The sequence below is a fragment of the Camellia sinensis genome, chromosome 14 (genome assembly GCF_055761805.1).
Source record: "Camellia sinensis isolate YWXY chromosome 14, ASM5576180v1, whole genome shotgun sequence".
Taxonomy (NCBI): Eukaryota; Viridiplantae; Streptophyta; class Magnoliopsida; order Ericales; family Theaceae; genus Camellia; species Camellia sinensis.
The window spans coordinates 135,521,496-135,545,413 of record NC_138974.1 but is presented as its reverse complement, the minus strand read 5'-3'; the positions used below and the strand labels follow the sequence as shown (position 1 = coordinate 135,545,413).

Genomic DNA, 23,918 nt, shown 5'->3' with positions numbered 1-23,918 from the left:
TGGGTGGTTCAGAGATAAGAGAGAGTGTTTTGGAGTATTTTTCGAGGGGTTAGGAATACAAAATTTTTTATTAAATAAATAATTAAATATCTTATATAAATGTGAGATTCATATCTATATAAGACATTTGATCATTTATTTAATAAAAAATTTAAAGATATAACATTTTCGTTTCTTGAGCCCATCCCAGCGAAGGCAGCCTTTGCATTAAAGTTGGTTCATTATTCATTAACAACTACTCTCTGCACCATGCTCCTGTTTGTTTAGGGGTATGGGTTTAATATTTTCTTTTTAATCAATTTTTTTTTTTTTTAAAAAAAAGAAATCCTATCTAAAACACTTATTATCACGGGGTCAGTGGTAAAAAACAAAACTATTTATTGTGTTCTAATTAATTCCCCAGTTTGTGATGAAATTCAAGCATCTCATCTTCTTCGCCAAAAAAAATTCAAGCTTCTCATGATGTGCCAAATCTTGTAGTCTTACAAGCACATAATCTGTATGTGAACGAGTTGTATCTGGTTATATGATTGAATTTGGTGTATTTCAATTTTTTTTCTAAAATGTAAGTAGATTCATTTCATGAAAACTAAACTGGAGTATATCATTATATTTGCTAGAGAGAGAGTCCCAATTTATAATTTGTCACAACACGAGATCCATTCTTGGCATCACTCTTCAACTCTTTCTTCCTTATTTCAATATATGCAATTTATAAGCAGCATACCTAAATATAAACCAAAAATAATAAGAATGGAAGTAAACAATTTTCCCCACTCTTTCCGAGAAAGTTAAATATGTATTTTTAAAAAAATTCTCTATCTTTTTATGTTTTTCAACAAAGCTATCAATTGAATAATACAAATAATATTGAGAATAAGACCGATACATAGGTGCCATTACTTGAGCAATCACTCTAAGAACATAAAAATCAATACACATAAAATACGCGAGTGAAAGGATTCTACAAAATTTGTTCATAGAAGTCCCTTTCTAAAAAATTGTCCATTGATATATTTTTTGTGTCCTGTTTTCTACTTACAGTGTTCTTAAATTAAATTATGATTTGATGACCCCTAGAGTGGCTGCTTGAAGGGAGATAGAATGTTTGACATCACCAATATGAAGACTATGTTGTCCCATTGGAATTCTTCGAATTCCAGACCTATCCACAACACTCAAACACTTACACACATGAATGTTGATATGAACTCTCTGTTGTGTCCTAGCAGCCACATTCACCTTCTCAAATGCAACCAATTGCTTGTGTGGTGCCCAATGCCCACCTCCCGGTGGTGTGGAAAAGACGAGCAGCGTGTGAGAACCGTCCTTCGATCCTGCATTCCTCACATCGACATGTACGCCGATTGAGAGCCTGTTACATTTGGCATGTGTTACTCTAATTCCCTTGCCCTCTGACATGGTTGTTGTGTTTTGGGATCTGTGGCGGCCATCTAGGGGGATTGAGATAACAGTCGGAGCGTTGGCGATGGTGTGGATGAAGTTTGAGTAGCTTAGTCCATACCCAAATGGGTAAACTACAGGACCATTGTAGAAGCGGTAAGTCCTGCCTGGATAGGATTTTGATGGGATTGATCGCATGTCCATTGTTGTCATTGGCAGCTTGGAAAGGTAGTCTTGTGGGTACCATGTCATAGGCAGCCTCCCTCCTGAAATTACCACACATGTTGGTTGTCATTATTGAAAAAATAAAATACACAAAATTCAGGTACTGAAAAATACAAAATAGGTACACAGAATGCAACCATGTAAAGTGATGAACTTGGTGAGCGACCAAGGGGGCCATGCTGATGCTGCTTAGGTTTTTCAAAATTGTTTTGTTGACGGTAAAAATTTCTACAATGTATATGGTATGATAGCAAATTATTTTACATATTAGCACCAATTCTATTTTAAAGATCATAGAGGTAAAAATATTTTTTTATATAAATTATATTTACGAATAAAACTAACTTAAAATGACAATATAATAAATTCTATACTAATTATCTAGTTCAAAAATTTTATGAAATAATTAAAATAATTCTTAAGAAATGACATATATAGATTTAATGATATTTCATATTAGTATTTTAAAATTTACTTGCATAAGAAATTATGATTTTTTAAAAAATAACTTTGATTTTCTTAAGAATTATGGGATGCACAGTCATGGGCTTTCAAACAACCAAGCAACTTCAATGAATCTCAGAAATGGACTCAATGTTCGCCGGCCCAATAGGACTCTAGAACACCTGACTTGGGTTTGTTTGGCTTCAAAAAAGCATAAAATAAAAATAAACTAACTTAATTAATAAGACAAAATATCACATTTAAAATATAATTATTTCACTTTTTTTTTTCACAAAAGTCAAAAAAGTCAAAAAAATCAAACCAAACAAACTTTAGTCCCAAGCTAAAAAAAAGTCAAAAAATCAACTAAAAAAAGTCTATTGCCAAACGACACTTAAAATTACTCACACTTAGTTTTTGCCTCCACTTGTTATGCTTTTAAATGAGGCTCCTTCCCTATATATAGCCATATGAATCCTTAATGGACTGCTAGGATCAATTTGACCCAATGGCCATTATTAAGCTTATCAAACATTTTATGATGCTCTCATTTGATCCCTATATTTTAGAATTCTCTAAAATATTCTTTCTAGTACATAATGGAGTTTTATATACTTTCTCTAGAATATTCTAAAATTTTCTGGAACATTTTATATTTTCCTATATTTCTTCAAGCTTTTCCAATGTTTCGGATTCTTCTAGGATGTTTTAGAATTTTTTAATTTTCTCTAGAACTTTTCCAAATTTTATGGATTCATGCGAAAAACTCTAGTCTCTGTTGAATCTCAACGCTCCCCTCCATATTGTCTCTTGTTGTTAACACTCTCAGAGTGCATTTACGAAATAATAAAGTAAGATATTACCTGGGTTATGGGTTCCGAACAGAACATCAGCAATGGCGGCTCCACCAGCTTGCCCCGGGTAACCAGCCCAAATGATGCCCGCAATGCGTGGGTCATTCTTGGCGAATGACACGTCAATTGGGCCCCCACTCATCAAGATCAATATGGTTGGGCCCTTGGAGGCCAATGCAACCTTGGAGACAAGCTCCTGTTGATGTCCGGGGAGTAGAAGCCCAGCTCTGTCTCTGAACTCAGCCTCAATAGACTGGTCCAGGCCCATCACTAGAACGGTGGCATCGGCTTCACGAGCAGCATCAATGGCTGCACCAAATAGGTGGTCAGTAGTACAGGCCACGTCCTTGCACCCTAGGTGGTGAATGGCATTTGCGTATTTCCTTATTCCCTGTAGAGGAGTTGTGTATCCACATGCAACACCTGGTTGATCCACCCAAAAATTGAGAATTTTTTTTTTTTTTTTTTTTCATTTCAAACTAGAATACCACAGTTATGACTTTTAATTTAAAAAATGTGACCTTCCAGTTCATTTTATATATAAAAATTTGAGGACTACCACTACATATCATGGGATGAATTTCATTGTTATTTGTTGCGTCGTACATGAATCCACATAACAAATGGTACGTATATATATAACTCTTTTCGGTGTTGATAGATCCGGGTGATGATTTGGTCCCAAGGCCTATGCCCATCAGACCAAGTTTGTATCCTGACATGACCGGACCCAAATAATATTTGGGTTGGGCCTGTGGTTTGAAGCCCATAATGCCCATCAGTCCACTCCTTATTCCTGACTAGTATGAATATCATAATCTTAAAAATTCAATACTCCATCGAAAGACAAAAGAAATGCAAGGTTTACCAGCGTAGTTGCCAACCATTGTAACAGTAACATCCGAATTAGGGCCGATAACAGCAACATTGCGGTGGCGACGAGGAGACAGAGGCAAAGCAGAAAGACCACCCCGATTTTTAAGAAGAACAATAGCTTGCCTAGCTGCCTCAAGTGCGAGCTCTTGGTGAGCAGGGGTGCACACATCCTTGGGACCTAATTTCCCATACCGGTGACCTGATGGCTCTCCATCAAACATACCCAGTCTCATTTGGATGCTAATCGTATTAACCAATGCACCATTAACATCAGACTCACTCAAAATCCCTCTCTTAATGGCATCCTCTGTGTGTGTCCCCAGGAATGGACCACAATCCAAATCCAAGCCTGCTTTTATTGCATCTGCGGCTGCTTCTTCCGGGGTTGATGTGTAGTGTTGATTGTTGTAGAAAACTCCAACGGAATCACAGTCTGACACGATGTAGCTTTGGGTCCCCACAACACCAACAGAAACAGATTATTAGCAAGAGAAATGCTATTTATCACTGCATTTACCTCATCTCTCATGTCTAGTTATACAATAAATGCCATAGGCATAGGCATAGCCCATCACATTTGGAAAATAATCATGCATGAGAAATCACATAAAATATTTGGATAATTTTTTAGGCGATATATAGCAGTCTCAATTGGTAAAGAGCATATTGAGTCTAAAATTACTTGACACTTATCAACGGCTAAGTGGCGTGTATGCCATGCCAAAATATAGCAAATAACATCTCTCATAATCAACTATTAACTCATAATTAGTGTGAATCATTTGGACACACAATTTCTGCTCCTTACAGTGTGTTGGGATATTAAATTTAAGGAAGATTCTCGTACAGAGAATAGAAAAAAGAACGAAACTTTTCTAGAGTTATTACTTCTCTTCACAAATGATTCAAAATTGTACTCACAGATTCTCATTATATGGTTGCAATTAAGAATGCAGTTGGGATGAAAGACAACCGAAAGAAGATAGTGACCATTTTTTTTTTTGATATGTTAACAGGGTGGATGTAATTATTGTAAGGTTTATGGAAACGATTAATGCATAATAGTGGGTTTTAAAGAAAAAATTAAAAAAAAAAAAAATGGTGGAAGTTGGAAACATAGCTTACTTCACAAAGCAAAGGCAATCCAATTGTGTTGGTTAATCAGATCAGACGGCTGTTGTCAATTATACAAACACAGAACAGAAATGTGAAGAGCTTACCCATTGAGGCGCCAGTTGCCACGAATGGTGTGGCGAAGGAGTTTAGGGTCGGCACAGGTGGGGATGCCATTCACCTGATTGTATGAACACATTACACTCGCTACTTTCCCTTCTAACACGCACTCTCTAAAGGGTACATCAAATGTATCTTCCATATCCTGTTTGCTTACCTGAAAAATACTATATAATTTAAAACCAAATATTGATTATACTTTTAAATTATATAAAATAACATATAGTCATAACATATCATTTAGCAAATAAAAATTTGATACTCAAAGCATTTTTGTTTTTTTGGTTTTGGGTACTTGATCCTAATAGTCATCTGGCGACAAAGCCTGTAGTGAATTTGGTGCCGACATGGCTTGCTGCGACTCACGGAATCGGAATTGCATAGATAATACTGCAAATGCAGAAGAATCTGTCTGCTCTCTCTTCCCACAATCTTCACGAGATATGCATTTGGATTGTGAATTTGTTTGAGAAAATCAAAAACTAGAAACAGCATATTCATGGCCCGTGCATAATAGCCCATTAGAGGGTGTATGCTCACCCGTGGCTGTACTGTTAAATTTATAAAATATAAATTTTGATTTTAAATTAAAAGTATATATATTGTGTGTTACTTAAATATTAAAAGTATTGTTTATTAAATTTAGGATTTAGGTTCAAGTATTGTCTATTTCATTACATAATTTTTTTTATAGAGAAAAAATTCACTTGACAAAAAGAAAGATTAGACTTTAAGACACCATTAAATTGTTCTTTAGGACCATGTCCATACAGGGCAAGTGGTGGAATTAGTCCTCTAGAATTAATCGAAGCGTGTAAATTAAGCTACACATCCGATTATAAAAAAAAAAAAAAAAAATTGTTCACTTAGGCCAAGTTTGACAAGTTGAAAAAAAGTTAAAAAGTCAAAAAGTTACTCAAAAAGTTAAAAAATTATTACTATTCACCAAAAATCAAAAACTACGGCTGCACAAACTTCCAATCTTAATTTTCCTTTACACACTAATTTATATAATTTTTTAATACACATTTTTTTATAAAAAGTCAAAAAGTTAACCCAAACATCAATATTTTTCCCTCAACTTTTTAGTCTAAAAAAAATAAAAAGTGCACTTATTTAGAACATTCCAAATAACTCCAAACAATCCCTAATGAAAAAAGTTATTTAGTAACTTTTTTTTTGTTTTTTTTAACAAAAAAAAAAAAAGAAAAAAAAGAAAAGAATGTTATGAGATATTACCATGACATTTATAGATTTTTTTATCTGATTTATAAGAGATAACCTGACAAATATTATATGTTGAATAATGTGAACATTGCCCATAGATTATCAAATAATCACACTCCAAGTTGGGACCACTAAAATCAGATGAATGGTCAGAAACTAAAGATATGAGATAGAGAGTTGTTACCCGTGCATTAAAATGGAATCGATCGATTCCGCTCCAGTTATCGAGATCGTAGGCGGTGTAGTGCTTGCAACAAGCTGCTACCTTCAACCGGTCACCGTCGTCGTTTCCCTGGAGACCCTTGACGTAGCTGGCCGCGTATTTACCGGCTAAGACAGGATCTTCACCGGGAGTTTCCTGTCCACGGCCCCACCTCGGGTCTCGAAATATGTTGACGTTTGGGCTCCAGTACGTCAAACCCGCCATCCCTCCATTGTACATTGCTCTTGCCTCATCCGACACCACCTGCGCACCACCACCCTACTTACTCACTCAACCTACTAAATTGCGCTGTTTTGCGCAAATTACAAAAAATGTATGGTTTATTTATTTTTTTATAAAAAATATAAATAAAAAAAACAAAGAAAAATTCAATTTTTGTAATTAATTTTTAACTATTTTAGCCTGTTATCAAAATGATCCATAGATTTGATTATTCACATTTTTTCTGTTTTTTTTTGTTTTGTTTTTTTATAGGAGATGATTCTCATATTAGTGAAGAAAGAAAGATGATTATATTATAGTGAGGCACTATTTGGCATAATCTATAAAAGTGTATTTTTTTTATAATCTTTTTTAGATCATATTTTTTATCTTTTTTTTTTTTTTACACATCTTTTTATAAAAATTCAAAAACTATACTTATTTAAATTATTTCAAACACTCTCTGAATGCCATATTTAAATTAGAAAGAAAAAGGTTAGGCTTCTCTGGTCCGAAATTGAACTAGAGCATTAAAGTGCTCTACAAACTCTATATATTGAATGGTTCGAGTTATCGAAATAAAACCCGTGAGTCCTATGGACCCAACAACATGTAGTACCTAAAATAGAAAAATGAGAGATTTTTATTTTATATTTTAATGGATGATCTGTAATTATGAACATACACAATTAATTTATTTTAAAAAAAATCAAAATCCGCAATTAATTTTTTTTTTTAACAAACATACACAACTGGTTATTTTTATTTCTAACCAAATCTTATCAATTTAAATAAAACATGAAATTGATAAATAAAACAGTTTTCTTTCATATTATTTCTTATAATTCATTATTTAATTTATTAAACAAATACGAGATAAATTATCCCCTATCAAATTGCTCAAATCGACCAATTGTTAGAGATATTAATATTTTTATTTATATATATTCACAAATTTTGAGCCCACCATCACTTTGTGAGTCCCCTATAAAATTTGTAAATATATTAATAAAATTAATTAGCCTCCGTTTGGAAAGTGGAGTGACTTTTTAACTTTTTTGACTTTTTAGCCTGGATTAAAAAGCTTGATTTGAGAAGAGTTTTTTGACTTTTTGACTTTTTAAACTTTTTTTGTGAAAGAAAAGTGTAATGATTATGGATTGGATGTGATATTTTGTTTATTGTGACTAAAATAACCTATTTTGTCTTTTGCGACTATTTTAACCACAAACCAACTTGCCAAACAATACCTTAGTGTACTAAATAATATTCCCCATAATATTATGTCACTTGGATTAGTAAAAGATATATAGATAGAATTTATGAAGTGAAACATACTCACAAATATAATGTGAATAATATTTAATATTGTAATTTGTATATAAAAAAACTAATTTCTTAAAAAAGTTAGAATTACATATTAAATATTTTTAAAAAAACTATATATAATTAAGAATTAGAAAAAAAAAAATACCAATATAATGAGATGCAAGTGTCACTTTGCACCTCAAGATCTTTCATTTGCCCCCACACTATAAACACATTTGTAGACCATGTGCTTATAATTTTTTCAACAATGCTAGAGACCTCTAAAAAGGCATCTCTAAACCCACCTCTAATGAGGTGGAAAAGCAAAAAAAAAAAATAAAAAAAAAATCAAGACACATGATTGGCTGTGGCAGTGGGGGACCCACTGCCACATCACTAGTGCTACCTCTAAATTAGAGGTCTAAAGCATTTTTGTAATTTTTTTTCTCAATTTCAACCTATATATAATTTTTTTATTTTAAATTATTATTATTTTTTGAGTATAGAATGTAGATAGCAATCAATGCTCTATCTGTCCCCATCAGATCTAATTTGATAAGCCTAACTGACAAAAAAATAACAACTGATTAGCTGGAAAGAAAAAGTGCAATTACAGTTCCTTTTTTTTAACCAATTAGTGACGAATAATACTAGCTACAATAAATAAATAAATGAATAAATGAAATTAAAAAAAACAATAAGAGAAAAAAAATATGTTTTTTTAATTTCAAAATATTAATCATTTATTTTGCCTCGGTTTGGAAAGTAAGTTGACTTTTTGGCTATTTTAACCTGAACTAAAAAACTTAGTTTGGAAATAATTTTTTAGCTTTTTGACTTTTTTTTTAATTTTTTTTTGTAAGAGAAGAGTGTTATGATTATGAGTTGGATGCGATGTTTTGTTTATTATGACTAAAATAGTCTATTTTGTTTTTTATGACTGAAATAGTTAAAAAAGCTTGGAAACCTTCTTCTCAAACGGTGCCTTTATTTTTTATTATCTCAAAATATTAATTTTTTTTAAGAATCAAGGATTAAAATAATATAAATTTTTTATTTTGTTATTTTTTTAAATTCATTAATAATACAAAAAATACGATTATAACAAATAATATTTCTAAAAAAATATATTATTAAATTATAATTTTAAAAAATTAACATTTTTAAAATATAATAATTATACTATAAAAAAAATTATTTGAAACGAAAAGAATACAAAATTAGTATGGTGAGGTGGGGCCACATTTATAGTAAATTCAACTCACTTTAATTTCTCTGCGCAACAATTATCTAGACAACATTATCAATGTTAGTTGCAAAATATTTCATCCACTTAATTTTTTCTCTATAAATTTTTTCACATCACGTGATAATAAAAAAATAAATTAATAATTCATACTCTTACATTTATCTCTTTTTAAATAAAAAAAATTATATGCATGTATTATACTGTACATATTCACCTACCCAATGTCGTCAGTTCAACCGATAGTAATAAAATTAATTGGAAAATATTATTATACACATTTTTTATTATATGCATTTTAAATTATGTTATTTTTTTTTTTAATTATCACTAATTTTCTTCTATTTATTATGATCTCATTTTAATTATAACTTATGAAATCTTTAATTTTATCTCATCTATTATTTAGTTATAATTTTTCTTATTTTAATTATAACTCAAAAAATATAAATTTATGAAACCAATACACACACCTTTGAGTGAGTGGTCTACCATAGTCTTTCCCAAGTTAATTTTGATATGTCCAAATTGTCCAAACTGATTCAGTGAGGTTGAGAAATCTTACCCGTCCAATTTGTTCCCACAAGGATGCATTGAAAGAAGCAGCGGTGGAGATGACTTGAGGGAAGCTAGTGGACCCAGGGAAGTCCCCACCGAACTTAGTCCCTGGACCCACATCGGAAACTCCATGAAGTGCCTCCGACCACCACTCATACCCTTTTATCCCCAGCCGCGGCACCGCCGCCGCACTGTTCACCAGCAGCTTCACCTTCTCCTGCAATGTCAGCCTCCCAATGACGTCACTCACTCTCTCCGGCACCGGCAGAGATCTCCGGCAAAACCCGTACTCCTTCGTCTTCGCGTCTCGCGGGTCGCAGGCGAAGGACTCTTGAGCGGCCTCGCCGGCCGGAGAAGAGACTCCGGTGAGGAGGATAAGAGAGAGAAGAACGCAGTTGTAATTCATGTTTTGAGAAACAATGAAAATATTTCTCCTCTTTCCGTATGGGTATGGTGAATGAGATAAGAGTGCTATATATATATATAGTGGAGAGAGAGAGGGTAGTGTTTGTGTTTGTGGTGTGTTTTCGAAGTAATTATTTCGTCTTTTAAGAATTTTATGTGATGTGCCTAATTAATAGTATTGGAACTTAATAATTATATATATATTAAAATAAAAATTACTGTAGAAATGTTGATATAAGAGAACAGCTTTGACGATTTGATTCTTTATCTCAGAGCATTTTCAATTCATCCTTCAAAATTTTAAGTAGGAAGGATCTTTTTTTAATTTTGAGCTCTAACCCATCCTTCATTTCTTCTTCTTAAATGAAGGAAGATGGATTGATCCTTCAAATATGAAGGGAGGATGACCAAAATGAAAGAAATTCTAAAATACTATTCACGCTATATTTTTTTATTATATTCAAAATAACTTTTAATGTGTAAATTTAATTTTTATAAAATTGACATCAATAAAAAGTATGAAATCATATCTTTAAAATGAGTATAATATTAAATATATTACTTTCTGATTAGAGTTTAAATGAAAGAAATGAAGATTTGTGATTGAAATTTGAATAAATAATGACCTTCTCTATATTTATTTTTTGAATAAAAAATATTATTTTTATCCTCTTAAAAAGAGGATCCCTTTAAAAGAGGATGTAGTTGAAGATGCTCTCAATGTTTGGCTGTTTTTTAACTGTTCCAAGTAATGTCTCTGGCCCATATTTAGGAGTGGACAGATGCAAGTTGAGTGGTAACAAATCGTAAAGTCATTTTTTTTTTTATTTCTTACAGTGCGAGGTCAGGACTTACATTGTTTTAAAAAGTTATTGACAATGTGATTGTTTTACATTTAAATCGAATGTTGTTAGACTTGTTGATATGATTTATTTAAAAAAAAAAAAAATTGGCCATTTGCACATTTTTACCTTTTATTTATGTCCTAGTAAAAGACAAATTAACATCTTTTCACCTGCCTAAGCGTAAATTGTAGGACACATCAGAGTAGTTGTGATCCTTTAAGAAAAATGATTTGCACCCCCAATTTTGAAGACCCCCAGTGACCCTCAGTTGATGTGGCAGCACGTGATTGGTTGAATTTTTTTTTTTTTTTTTTTGATTTTTACTTGGTCCACAGCCTCCCACGTGGAGTGGGGGTGCTGGGGGTCACCCCCAACTGGGGGTCCCCAGCACGGCTGTCAAATTGGTTTGGAATGATTTAAATGTACGAAAAAAATAAAAAGATAATATAATTTAAAAAAATAAACAGATAAAAAATATGTACTTGCTAATTTATGTCAAACCACCGGCAAGTAGTAAAGCAGCGGCGGAGGGAAGGAGGGCTGGGAGTGGTCATGTGCCCCTCTGAGTTTTGGATTTTCTTTTTTTTTCACAAATATAAAGAAAATATTTTATATAAAAATATTATTTAGAGTGAAATATCAATGATATTTTTTAAATTATAAGAACAATAATGATTATAAGAGACTATAATATTATTATTTATGAAAATTTTAATATGATGGTGATCTTTATTATTATTGATATGCAAATATAATTAATCTCAATGAAAATATAAAATTTATTGAATTGTTAGTTACATTTAGTATGCAGGGTTTATCCTCCATGTGTTTCTTTATTATTGGTTAGAAATATCACATGTTAATGATTGCGTGGTATGACTATTATATTGAATTTTTATGCATATTTTGTGTAAAAAATTACTTTATCATTATATAATTTATTTTAAAACTTTATATCTATGACTTTTTTTAATGTTGTCCATGACACACTAATTACAAATAATATATTCACTTTGTTTGGTTTGAGTTTTCTAAAAACACTTTTCAAAAAATTCTACGTTTTGTTTTTCGTATTTTTTTGTTTTTATTAAATTTTTTTAATATTTTAAGTAATTTTTTTAATTTTTAGACACACCTAACATAAATATACTTAAAAAGTATAATTTTTGAGAAAAAAACTTTAAAAAATTCACTAAATACCAAAAACATAAAAAAATACAAAAAATAAGTACATTTTTCATATTTTTATGTATTTATTAATTTTTTAAAATATTTTTTCACAAATATATATATTTTTTAGATACGTCATGCATCTAAAAAAGTTTTTAAAAAAAATGCTTGAAATTTTAAAAATATTCACTAAAAACAAAAAAAATAAAATAAAATAAAAAATAAAAAACTTAATTTAAAAAACTCAAACCAAACACACTGATTTTATTTATTTATTTATTTTATCTTTGTTGAAGTCGATCATAAAAATTTTTGTGAAATATTTTTGTAAATATTTTCAGTATTGTAATTAAGAAGTGTCCCCTTTGATTTATTTTTTTGGCTCCGCCACTGTAGTTAAGCATATCCTTTTATAAAATCACTCCAAAAAAAATTAAAAAATAATATAAAAAAAATCATATTTTGAGATTCTCTTTTTTTTTTTTTTTTTTTTTTTTTAATCATAACTACATTTATGAGAAAATTGCAATAGTAACCTTCAAAGCGAAAATCATTGAATGCTGCTTGCAGTGCAATTTGTGCGACACTGACAGAAATGAATAGTAGGATAGTGAAAACTCATTTGTGACATGCAATGAAAATTTATCCCTTCGATGAATATCATTACATGTATGTTAGCCTATGGTCCGTCTGTGTGATATGATATCTCAAGTCGTACCATGTTTCGTAATGGTTCAAACATTATCAAGTGAAAAAAAAAAAAAAACCCCACAAACACACATGCATCGTTTCCTAGGAGAATTGTTTTGTTCATAAATTTTCCAAGCTATTGTACCCTATATAGTTGTCCATTTGTGTTTTGTTATGTGATAAATGCGGAAGTAAGACCTTAGAAATGAGGCCTAATTTATTAAGTATTCAATCATATTAAATTTTAGTCCCACTTATTTTTATATAATAAATAATAAATAGAAGAATAGATAACGTGAATTGGGCTCCATCAAATCCTGTCACATAAAAATATTTTATCTCCGGTTTTCAGTAAACTAGATTGGAGGTCCATCATTTCTGTTAAAATTACAAAATCGGCCATTTCATAAGAAGGGAAGGAAAGAGCCGAAGGGAGAACGACAAGAAATCACGGGTGGCATGGCAATAACTTCTGATAGAAGAAAATAAAAGAATGACCCTAGTTCACATTCAATTTACAGAAAGAACTTTACCGGAGTAGCTTGGCTTGGAAGAGAGGTCCGTAGAGATAGATGCTCATGGGTTGGAGACTTTCACTTTAGTACATCATGCTTTTGGACGGAGAAATCATATTCCATTATACTTTTTACAAAGTCCAGCAAACACACCATTTGATTTACGCCAAAGCAAAATGTTTTTCAAACATCTGATTGAACTTCTCGGTTATTATTTTTACTTGTAGATATGTCATATTAATTTATTAAAAAAAATGGATAAAATGTCATGAGTGGGGTCATGATGATTGAAGAAGAGACCTACAAATCTCTACTTCGGTTACGAATCTGAGGGGACTGACTGACTTACCAGAACTCGTGGTTCAGAGTGTTCCATAAAGCTGTGTTTGGCTAGAGATTTGAGAAAGGATTTAGAAAGAAAAAGTGAACAGGTAAGTAGAATAAAAATAAAATATACTTATATGTTATATAGTTTCACATACCTTTTTCTTTTCTTTTTTATTTTCAAATTTTTTCATAAATCTCTTAACCAAATACAGCATAAAAATATCAATTTCTTTCTTATTTAGGTGGTGTTTGGTAAACATGTTGGGCTAAATAATCACAAAAAGACAAAAAAAAAGTCAAAAAATCACAAGAAGCCAAAAATCATAAAAAGACAAAAAAAAATTCACTATTCCAAAACTAAAAAGCTAAAAAAGCCAATAAAAAATACCAAACAAATAAAAAAATCTCAAGCTAAAAAAATTTAAAAAGTTAAAAACTAACTAAAAAAATTATTGCTAAACGAATGCTTAGCATATCACGCAAGGCTGCTGTCCGTGTAATTGATTATTGAATTAGCTAAATCATCCCCTTCTCGAATGGTTCCATTAAAAAAAAATTATGTAACAAGATAATTAAAAACTGTGTATTGTTTAGAGTGGGAAAAATAAAAACTAAATAAAATAAATTTAAAATTGGGTACGTGAAACATTTGTTACATGGAGCAAAGATAATAAAGTCCCAATAACATTACCCATTTTTTGTAGTTTGTACCTTTAATGCATGAGTAATTATTCTGTTTTTTAAAAAAATTATATTGATTATATGTCTAAGGCTTCATTTGGGAAGTAGATTGATTTTTTGGTTTTTTTGACTATTTTAACTTGGGCTAAAAAATTTAGTTTGGGAAACATTTTTCGGCTTTTTTAGTTTTTTTTGTGAGAAAATAGTGTAATAATTATGAGTTAAATGTGATATTTTGTTTTTTGTGACTAAAATAGCCTATTTTATTTTTTGTGATTAAAATAGCCAAAAAAAGTCCCAAATAATTTTTCCCAAACGGAGCGTAATAATTCTTGAGTTTGCAACTCTATTTATTTATGTATTTTTTGGTCTTAAGTTACGTACTTTTGAACGAATCTGACATGTTTTGTGATGTAACTTAAATGAATTTGTGAATTTGAGTTAAATTATGTGATTTTGTAAGATGACTTATATATATTTGTAAGAACTTACACTAAATTATATTTTTTAAAATTTTTATGAGTTAACTTATGTGAATTTATGTTTAAATTATGCAATTTTTGTGAGGTGACATGCGTATTTTTGTAAAAACTTATGTTAAGTTTTTATTTTTTAAATTTTTATGAGTTAATTTACATGAATTTGTGTGTTTAAATTATACAATTTTCAGAGATAGCTTACATATATTTTTAAGAATTTACACAATGTTAAATACTTAAAAGTCTTATTTACAAATGTTATGGTAGCTCCGATTTTATTTAAGATTTTTTAAACCAACAAGTCTTATTTAGTAAAATTGAGAATATTATCAGTTTTTTTCAATTTTTAAAACTAAGAACATTATCAATTTTGCATAATAATGTTCCAGATAATTGTTTCACTAACTGATGAAAAAAAAAAAAATAGAGCATGAGATTAAATGTTTTGCCTTTCACCTTATGAAAAATGATTTGGACATCTAAAAAAACACCTCTAATGCACCTCTAATTTGTCTTTTTCTTTTCTTATTTTTGTCTTTTACTTCACTGTTTTTTTTTTCTTTTTTTTTTTCCTGGACAGCTCATTAGAGCTATACGGAATGACCTCTAATTAGAGGTCTGTAGCAAGATTGTTCACCTTATAGGTTTGATTCAACTATCCAATAAAATCGAGAATATTGATTCAGCTTGCTTGTTTTTATTTTTTAGAAACACTTTTCAAAAAATTTTACTTTCTAATTTTCCGTGTTTTTTTGTTTTTAGTGAATTTTTTTAATATTTTAAGTAATTTTTTTACTTTTTAGACACACTTAACATAAATACACCTAAAAAGTAAAAAAATTGTAAAAAAAATCTTTTCAAAATTCACTAAATACCAAAAATACATAAAAATGCAAGAATTCAGTACTTTTTTGTATTTTTATGTATTTATTAATTTTTAAAAATATTTTTTTACAAATTTTTTACTTTTTAGATGTATCTAACTAAGGTGCATCTAAAAAAGTAAAAAAAAATATTAAAAATTTAAAAAATATTCACTAAAAATAAAAGAATACGAAAACAAAATAACTCAGTTTTCAAAAAACTTAATCCAGAAAACTCAAACCAAACACACTTAATAGTTTTTTTTTTTCAGTTTTAAAACTGAGAACATTATCAATTTTTTCATTTTTAAAGTTTTTTTTTAATTTTTTTAATTTTGTACATCAATATTCTATCATCATGTTCCTTTATAAACACAAGATTTTCAGTTTTGCACAAAAAAATAATTCAATTTTTTCAATTTAAAAACAAAACCTTTTTTTTTTTTACACATTTTTTTATAAGTTTTTTTAATTTGAAAGTTGATGTTTTAAAATTTTGAAAATCAAAATAAATGTTAAATCATCGTGTTTCTTTATAAATAATCTTAAATGATGAACAATTATTTGAAGTGCAATTCTGATTATTAAAAATTCAATGAGACTTAAATATCTAAAAAGTTTTAATTAGAATTTAACACGTGTAAATGCCCTTAAACAAATTATAACATATCATTGGCTGGGCATATACGCTGATACAATAATATCACTACAGGAAATTCAGCTTTTAGCGGCGTTTAAAAAACGCCACGATAAGTGTCAAAAACGCCACTATTTCTTTTTGTGACGCTTAGCACCAAACGTCGAGGACGCGGCCGTCGCTATAGCATTGTGGCGCCTTAAAAACGTCGTTAATTTGTTATAGGCGGCGTTTATCAAAACGCCGCTAAATGTGATACATAAACCAAAGTGACGTCATGACAATTTTTAGCGGCACTTAAGAAACGTCGTTAATTTGTTATAGGCGACGTTTTTTAAAAAACGCCTCTGAATGTTATACATAATTAGAAAATGACGTCTGACAACTTTTAGCGACGTTTCAAAAACGTCGTCATAGCCTTTTTTTAATTTTAAAAAACTAACCGTTAAGTGTGGGGTTTTGAAAAATGCCATCTTTATGTTTTTGATTGTTTTTTTTTTTTAAATTATGCTAATTTTATGTGGTTAAACTAAAAAAATACATGTAATAAAATTAAAAAGTAACACTAACATAAAACAATAACTCCTATTTCCATTCAAATGAACATTTGTCAAAAAGAGCCGATTATACGAAAAGCTGTCAATTAGCAAATATATCATTAATTCACTTTCCCATTCAATTTAATATCCAATCACCATTAACTAAAAAATAACATATCCACAAACCATGTTTTAACATTTGTCAAAAAATAATAGCAAAAACATCAAGACAAACCCCATGAGTTATGATTTAATTTAATGTCTTGTCTTTATTACTAAATTCACTGAACTCAACTGATATAGCATAGAATCTGTAGTCTTCACTGGTTTAGATACCTGCATCAGAACATGGAAGCCAAATCAATAAATTAATAACTGTAGAAGTGTTAAACATAAGATCTACATTACAACTCACCATCTGTTGAAGAATGTTTTGTACCTGGAAAACAATTTAAACAAATCAGTCATTTCTGAGGCTTTGAAATAGCAGAAAAATAATTTATTTCTAGGCATTAACTAGAAATAAGCTATCAACCAATTCATTTTATTCTTCAGCATATACTTCTGAAGCCATGAACTCTGGTGTCCCTAATTAATCCCAAAAAATAGATAAAAACTAACTCAATGATTTCTCTTAATTGTGTCAATCAACCAATCACTCATACAGAAAGTTACATATCATCACAAAAAGTCATTTTACAACAGATAAAAAGTCATTCTTGTGTCTAATTACAAGAATGAAATGAAACATATCTGGAAAACTCACATTAATATTCCTACTCACATATTCCCTTGCCATGGTTTTTGTGAGGCCAAGTACCCCTGCCTTTGCAGCATTATAATTGGCGTGCCCAACGTTACCAACAAGACCAACAATTGATGCTATGTTGATTATCCTTCCCTGCCACATCAGCAATTAAGATAAATGGGAGATTGAAAAGCAAAAAGATAATAAATAGCTACCAAATAATTGAAAATTTTTTTCTCAATTGTTTCTCAAAATATCAAATTTCTTTCTCAATTGTAAGCAACTTGTGATGCATTATGAAAGAGCATGAAATGAGGAGAGAATTGAAATATTTTTCCAAAAACTATTTCTGCTGCAAATTTGAGAAACAAACTTTCAAGTGGAAATGCATCAAAAATAGGTTGAAACTAAAATCCCTACCCACCCCCCTGCAGGTGGGAAAAAAAGTGTAGTTGTCTGGAAAATACATTTTTAATATAAATAAAATTGAGCCTCTGAGAAAGGAATACCTTTTTCTTTTTCATCATAATTTTGGCTGCAGCCTGCAAAGAGTAGTAAAAAAGCTGCTTAGATCCAACTAAGAGGAAAGCTATGACTGCCAAAACTGAGCTTAAAATCTACATGCCTGTGTGCATAGGTATACACCAATGAGATTTAGATCAATAACCTTCTTCCATTGAGCAGTCTTCATTCTCATCAATAAACCATCTCTAGTAATACCTGAAACCATTGTTGATCAGTTAGTGGACTATATCTGAATCTGTTAATGATGGAAGAGGAGGTGGAACATTCAAGAACCTACATTGTTTATCAATATATCAACTGTTCCCCATGCATCAACCGCCTGTAGATGCGACAATTATGAAGCAAACTAAAAAATATCACTCTATTAAACTAAATATATATCATAATATTAATTTTATTATCAGCATTGCAAAGCAGATACACCTGCACATTTCCCAGTAGCTTCAAGCAAAGCAGCATTGCAAGTCTTCAGCTCTATGGAGGTGCCTGAGAACATTGAGGCTGCCTCCTCCCATCCTCTGTTATGTCCCATACACCTGCACATTTAACTTTCTGTCAAAATTCTTAATGAACTTTTTTATATATTCCTATATAAATTATGTGAGAAAAAAAAAACTAATAAGACAGAGATAAGAAAAAACAAAGGAAAAAACAAGTGAGAATAAGTATCTACACCTGTATAGTCCTACTTGCTTCTTGAAAAGACATCTATTGTCAAGACATGACAAGGGTCATCAGAGGTCCCATGGAGATGATAGTTGCTATTGAAAAAAATGAAACCATATATGGAAATGTCAATTTAAATAAAAATTTTAAATCACAGCTAAGTAGACTAATTACAAAAACTACACAAGTTTAGTGAATTCATTTGACATACTATGTAAAACACACCCAGAGTTTCTTTTCCATTTGCCATCAAGATGCACCCTTAATATACACAAATACCTCACCTATTAAATGGAACTCCAATGAACTACTCACTCATTGTACACAAGTCAATCTAGCCTTATGGGGTCATCTGTACTGTGCAAGTATTTCTAGAGAATCCTAACCTGGACAAAATAAGCTCAGGAATCCAACCCAACTGCTGGAGCTTGTGTGAAACTTCAATAAATGGACAAAAAGAATGAAATGAAAAACATTACAAATGTTAACAGTTAAGAGAATCTCCCTCATTTAGGATGGTATTTAGGTCAGCACCAGAAGCCATTGGTTAGACCATCTCTGCACTTGAAGTCTCCCAAACAAATTTGACAAATTTGAGGCAGGAGACAATGCCCGGTCGGGCTAGTAACACCATCAATGAATCCCTTCAGCTGTTTCAACCTTCGCAATCAATTAATTTCTGAAGAATTGCCTATCAATGAGTAAAATAATACACTAATCACCAACTTTTCATTAAATAAAGATCTGAGTTGTTGCTGAAAAATGGAATATCAAGAGAATTGCTTTCCTTAAAAAGGGATATGTTGTGATGATCGTTTATTTTAACTAACTTAGAACTCTCACCTAAAATCGTCCGAACAGCTTCTAGGTAGGAGGGATTTCTCTTGGGCCCTGGACCGGGTGATCTGTAATAGTGGCACAGAGAGAAGGCAGAAACAAAGGTTACTGATGCAAAGAGCAGCATAGCCAATGGGCCTGCAATCCAAATCTCAGTTGTTAATAGGGACTTTTCAACTAATATCACAAACTACAAAAGCATTTGATCAATTGAAACTATTAGTTTCAATAGTAGCTTAAGAATAGAATATTTATCCATCATAACAACTCCATTTAGTAACAATGGTTGGATCTTAAAAGAAACATTTAGTAAGTATCTATAAAAAATAAAAATAAAAAAGGAACCATTTGGTTTAGTAGGAAATAAGAAAACATGTTTCAGACCACCCATTTGATGGAACACAAACCATAAGCAGTTTCTTAACATGCGCCTCAAACATGACACAAAAAACTTATGCTATATCCCTTGCCATTAAACTGAACAAGCATCCAGCCCTGCACCTAAGCAAGTCCCGTCTCCAAGGTGGTTAGGTGCTCCTCACTGTATCAAGTGGAATACAAAGTGAAGACCATAGAAGATGAATGAGAATGGTGTGATAGTATTTTCCAGTGCTTAACATCATCAAAAATGGACGTATCAGCACAAAAAATTCAAGGATACTAGAGAATTCAAACTAACAAGCTAGATCCCCACCAGCCACCATTGGTTGAGGAAGTGGTGATCTTAAGAAAGCTATTCATAAAGGTAGTCTCCTTCTCGGTCAATGCACTGTGCACAATTTAATTTATTTGTCCCTCAATAACAGTGGCACGTGCATGATTGAGTGTCTAGTCCACTATTTGTGCTAAGACTTCAGAAGAAAGGGCATGAAATAAGAAGTTGAGTTTGAAACTCAAGAAAACCAGTACGATATTCTAAATTTACATAAATAATAAATTCATCTTTTGGTCATTTAAACTTCACTAATCTAATTTCATTTGATAGAGAACATGAGAAAGAAAAAAATAAGTTTACCCTTACTAGCACCCCACCCAGTCTTGATGCCAATGGTTTCTTGATAATTCCCGATGAACTGCAAGAAATGCACTTAAGTGAGCAAAATACCATATACAGCTCAATATAATTACAGCTATGTTGTTGAGAAATTAAACCATATATTCCTTATAATGTAGGACTTTGGCAAGCTAAGAGACCAAGACACATAAGCAGCTGATAATGCAAAGACAAACAACGAAGTATGTAATATGAAAAATCACTAAACTAACAAATTATAGTAATTAACAACTATTAGCTGCATGTATTACTTACTAGCATGAAATGTATTCAAGTGCATAATAAAATCTGAGAGGCTCTTAAATAATTTCTTACAAAAGGCCGAAGAAAATGAACTAAAGAAACAATGGATCTAATCAGTAATTGGAAAGAGGCCACAAACACAGCTACAATTTACTCAACTATTTAATTGCAGCAACTGACAACAAAGGGCGGCACATAGAGCTTCAATTCCTAATTCTTTCATAAAAATAATGATTATTACAGAGATTGGTTGTCATGCAAGAAGTCAAGTAAAATTTCCTTCACCACATGTAGTTGGAAATATATTATAAAGGGAATACCAATATTAAAAATGATCAAAACATATTGGCAAGTAAACCATGACATATTGACCAATTTCTTGTGAATTTAAGGCCACCACTATAATCACTGAAGCTACTACATTAGGTTTCAAAATGCATTTAACCGGACCCTAGTGCATAAATACAATATAAAATTGGACAAAATACCTGAATATCCCTGCCCCAATCAACAGGATCACTAATAACAAATGCTACTTTAACTCTATCTGAAAAGACATTGTATCTTGGGACCAAATCCATGGAGATGTTACAACGATATATCAAAACTTACCTCCAATGAGAAAGTTAGGGTTTCTTTTCTCACAGGAGTTGATTTTTTTCCGTCACTGCCAATCAACGATTGGATCATTCGAGAGCCTGAAAACAAAATAATGATGATTATTCAATCAATACATAGAGATACATATATAAATTCATATATATACTTGTATAGAGAAATTTTGAGAAAAAAAATTATCCAAAAAAAAGTACAACTAATGTGTAAGCAAAGAACGCGATTGTGCGAGAGACAGAGATCGAGAGAGAGATGCTAAAACTATCTGTTGCAACTTATAATTCTTGTAACGAAAAACTTTTGAACTGTCCCAAGTGGACTTCTGGATCCTCATCGGCTGATGAAAAATGTATAAATCGAACACATTCCACATCCAAATGGACAATTTAACCTATTTTTCAGTTAAGAGCACAAACCAGGTACATTAAAGAAATGTTCATGTGGTTTCCTTCGGCGCCACCATGCAAACCCAAATACTGGTGCAGCAAAAAGTAAGGTAGCACCAGCAGCTACACCTCCCGCAATTGCTCCAGTAGCACTATTTCCACCTGATATGGCAATGATTAAGCAAAAATTATAGCTCAACCATCTTTTGCAGATCAAGAAACACCAAAACTTGCACATTAAAGTTCCAATAAGAAACTATGCAATACTGGTTTGAGAACAATCTGATAACATGTTTTTTCTTTTCCCTCTTGATAAGCACAACGCAAAATATAACTCAATTTATAGCTCTTCCTAGACCAAACATTGGACCTCATACTTTAAATCCTATTAACTATTAGGTAGTTCAAATAAAGCTAGTAGGCATTAACTCACACAACTTTTGGGGTAACATTGGCAAACTAAATTCTTAATTATGGATTTGTGCAGTTAATAGACTGCTTCCAGAAAATAATAGTAGCATAGAAAAGTTTTATTTGTCCATGACGACCAAATGGGAAGAAAAACCAAAGTAAAATTCATCGAGCCAAACAATAAATAGCAGTATCAACCACAATAACAGCCATGAATTGAACAGCACTATGACAAAGGAGTATATATATCTATGTATGCATTATGCATTTGAACAAACAATATATGTTATGTATTATGTATGTATTATGCATTTGAACAAAGAAGTTGTCACAATAAGAGCAGAACAAATCCAAATGCCTGAAGTATACTTCATATCACCAGAAAAGTATCACCTCACCATGGCTAGATAAAAGCCACAGAGTTACAAAAATTCTAATAGGGAGGACCATATATCACGTGACTTACAAAAACTGTCATATCAGCAGTGCTTTGCTTTGGATCTTTAGAATCTTGTCCACCCTGTAAGAAAAATCAGTGAGATTACTGATTGATATCTGATATTGTAATAATATATTATATAAAAAGGATAAATAGAAAATTTCTTAAGGTAGTACATGGTATAATATTAATATAGATCTTAAAAACCCTTATTTTCATATTACTCTCTGATTGGATAGAACTCAGATATCTGAGATGCCCAGCTCTTTCCTCCTAGGACAGCAGCAGTGGTGCAAAATGCTTGTCCTTTGTTAACGGCAAAACATAATCAGTCCAACATAATAAAAATTAAATGTCGTTTTATTACCTTAACTGTATTTTCAATGAACAAAACATGGCATTCAAACTACAAATGCTAAAAAATTGATATCAATTCCCAAACAATGAACAAAAAGCTAACACAGAGTTGTTCAATTCAAATCACAAGATCAAAACCAGAACAAACATGTAAACGAATATATTAGAACTTACCTCCAATGAGAAAGGGTTTCTTTTCTCACAGGAGTTGATTTTTTCCATCACTACCGATCAATGATTGGATCATTCGAGAGCTTGAAAATAAAATAAGGATGATTATTCAATCAATACATATATAAATTCATATATATACTTGTATAAAGAGATTTTTAGGAGAAAAAAAAATTATCCGAAAAAAAGTACAGATAATGTGTACGCAGATAACGAGATTGTGCGAGAGAGATAGAGATCGAGAGAGAGGGAGACAGAGAGAGAGAGAGGGAGAGAGAAGAATCGATGAAACTGAGATTGGAAGACCAACCCTCAGACGGCGCTGATCTTGCACAACCTGTTTAGCACGGGCCCTAACCTCATATGGATCAATCTTGGATTGGGGGCGAACTAGAGCATATATAACTCATCAATCACTGAAACAGAGAGAGAGATGGGAAGGAAGGGCTTCAGAGAGAGAGAGAGAGAGACGGTGGAGCTGACCTTAGGAGACGATGGTGTAGATGATGATGGAGA

General features: G+C 31.3%; 2 protein-coding genes and 1 long non-coding RNA gene across 6 annotated transcripts; all 3 read right to left on the bottom strand.

Moving 5' to 3' along the window:
* Positions 1–779: 779 nt before the first annotated feature.
* On the bottom strand, positions 780–10,337 carry BXL2 (beta-xylosidase 2). Of its 2 annotated transcripts, XM_028235563.2 has the most exons (6): positions 9,807–10,337; positions 6,448–6,729; positions 5,024–5,193; positions 3,796–4,250; positions 2,937–3,350; positions 780–1,670 (listed from the first exon to the last, which is right to left on the bottom strand). In XM_028235563.2, the coding sequence occupies exons 1-6, from the start codon at positions 10,203–10,205 to the stop codon at positions 1,060–1,062; spliced, it is 2,331 nt and encodes a 776-aa protein (XP_028091364.2). In that variant the 5' UTR covers positions 10,206–10,337; the 3' UTR covers positions 780–1,059. The 2 variants fall into 2 exon arrangements, with proteins under 2 accessions (XP_028091364.2, XP_028091365.2); XM_028235564.2 differs by lacking the exon at positions 2,937–3,350 and having other exon boundaries at positions 9,807–10,269.
* Positions 10,338–17,080: 6,743 nt separating this feature from the next.
* Positions 17,081–19,172, bottom strand: LOC114291720 (3-oxoacyl-[acyl-carrier-protein] reductase, chloroplastic-like). 3 transcript variants are annotated; one of them, XM_082906754.1, is made up of 8 exons: positions 18,647–19,169; positions 18,501–18,542; positions 18,366–18,418; positions 18,208–18,240; positions 17,717–17,851; positions 17,486–17,538; positions 17,366–17,389; positions 17,081–17,286 (listed from the first exon to the last, which is right to left on the bottom strand). In XM_082906754.1, exons 3-8 carry the CDS (start codon positions 18,393–18,395, stop codon positions 17,271–17,273), a joined length of 291 nt encoding a protein of 96 aa, XP_082762880.1. In that variant the 5' UTR covers positions 18,396–18,418; positions 18,501–18,542; positions 18,647–19,169; the 3' UTR covers positions 17,081–17,270. The 3 variants fall into 3 exon arrangements, with proteins under 3 accessions (XP_082762880.1, XP_082762882.1, XP_082762881.1); XM_082906756.1 differs by having other exon boundaries at positions 17,735–17,851; XM_082906755.1 differs by lacking the exon at positions 17,486–17,538 and having other exon boundaries at positions 17,735–17,851; positions 18,647–19,172.
* A 35-nt stretch (positions 19,173–19,207) lies between these two features.
* On the bottom strand, positions 19,208–23,182 carry LOC145807892 (uncharacterized). Its single transcript, XR_014351286.1, has 4 exons — positions 23,099–23,182; positions 22,902–22,955; positions 19,733–20,267; positions 19,208–19,580 (listed from the first exon to the last, which is right to left on the bottom strand). It is a non-coding gene; the product is annotated as an uncharacterized LOC145807892 (long non-coding RNA).
* Positions 23,183–23,918: the final 736 nt, after the last annotated feature.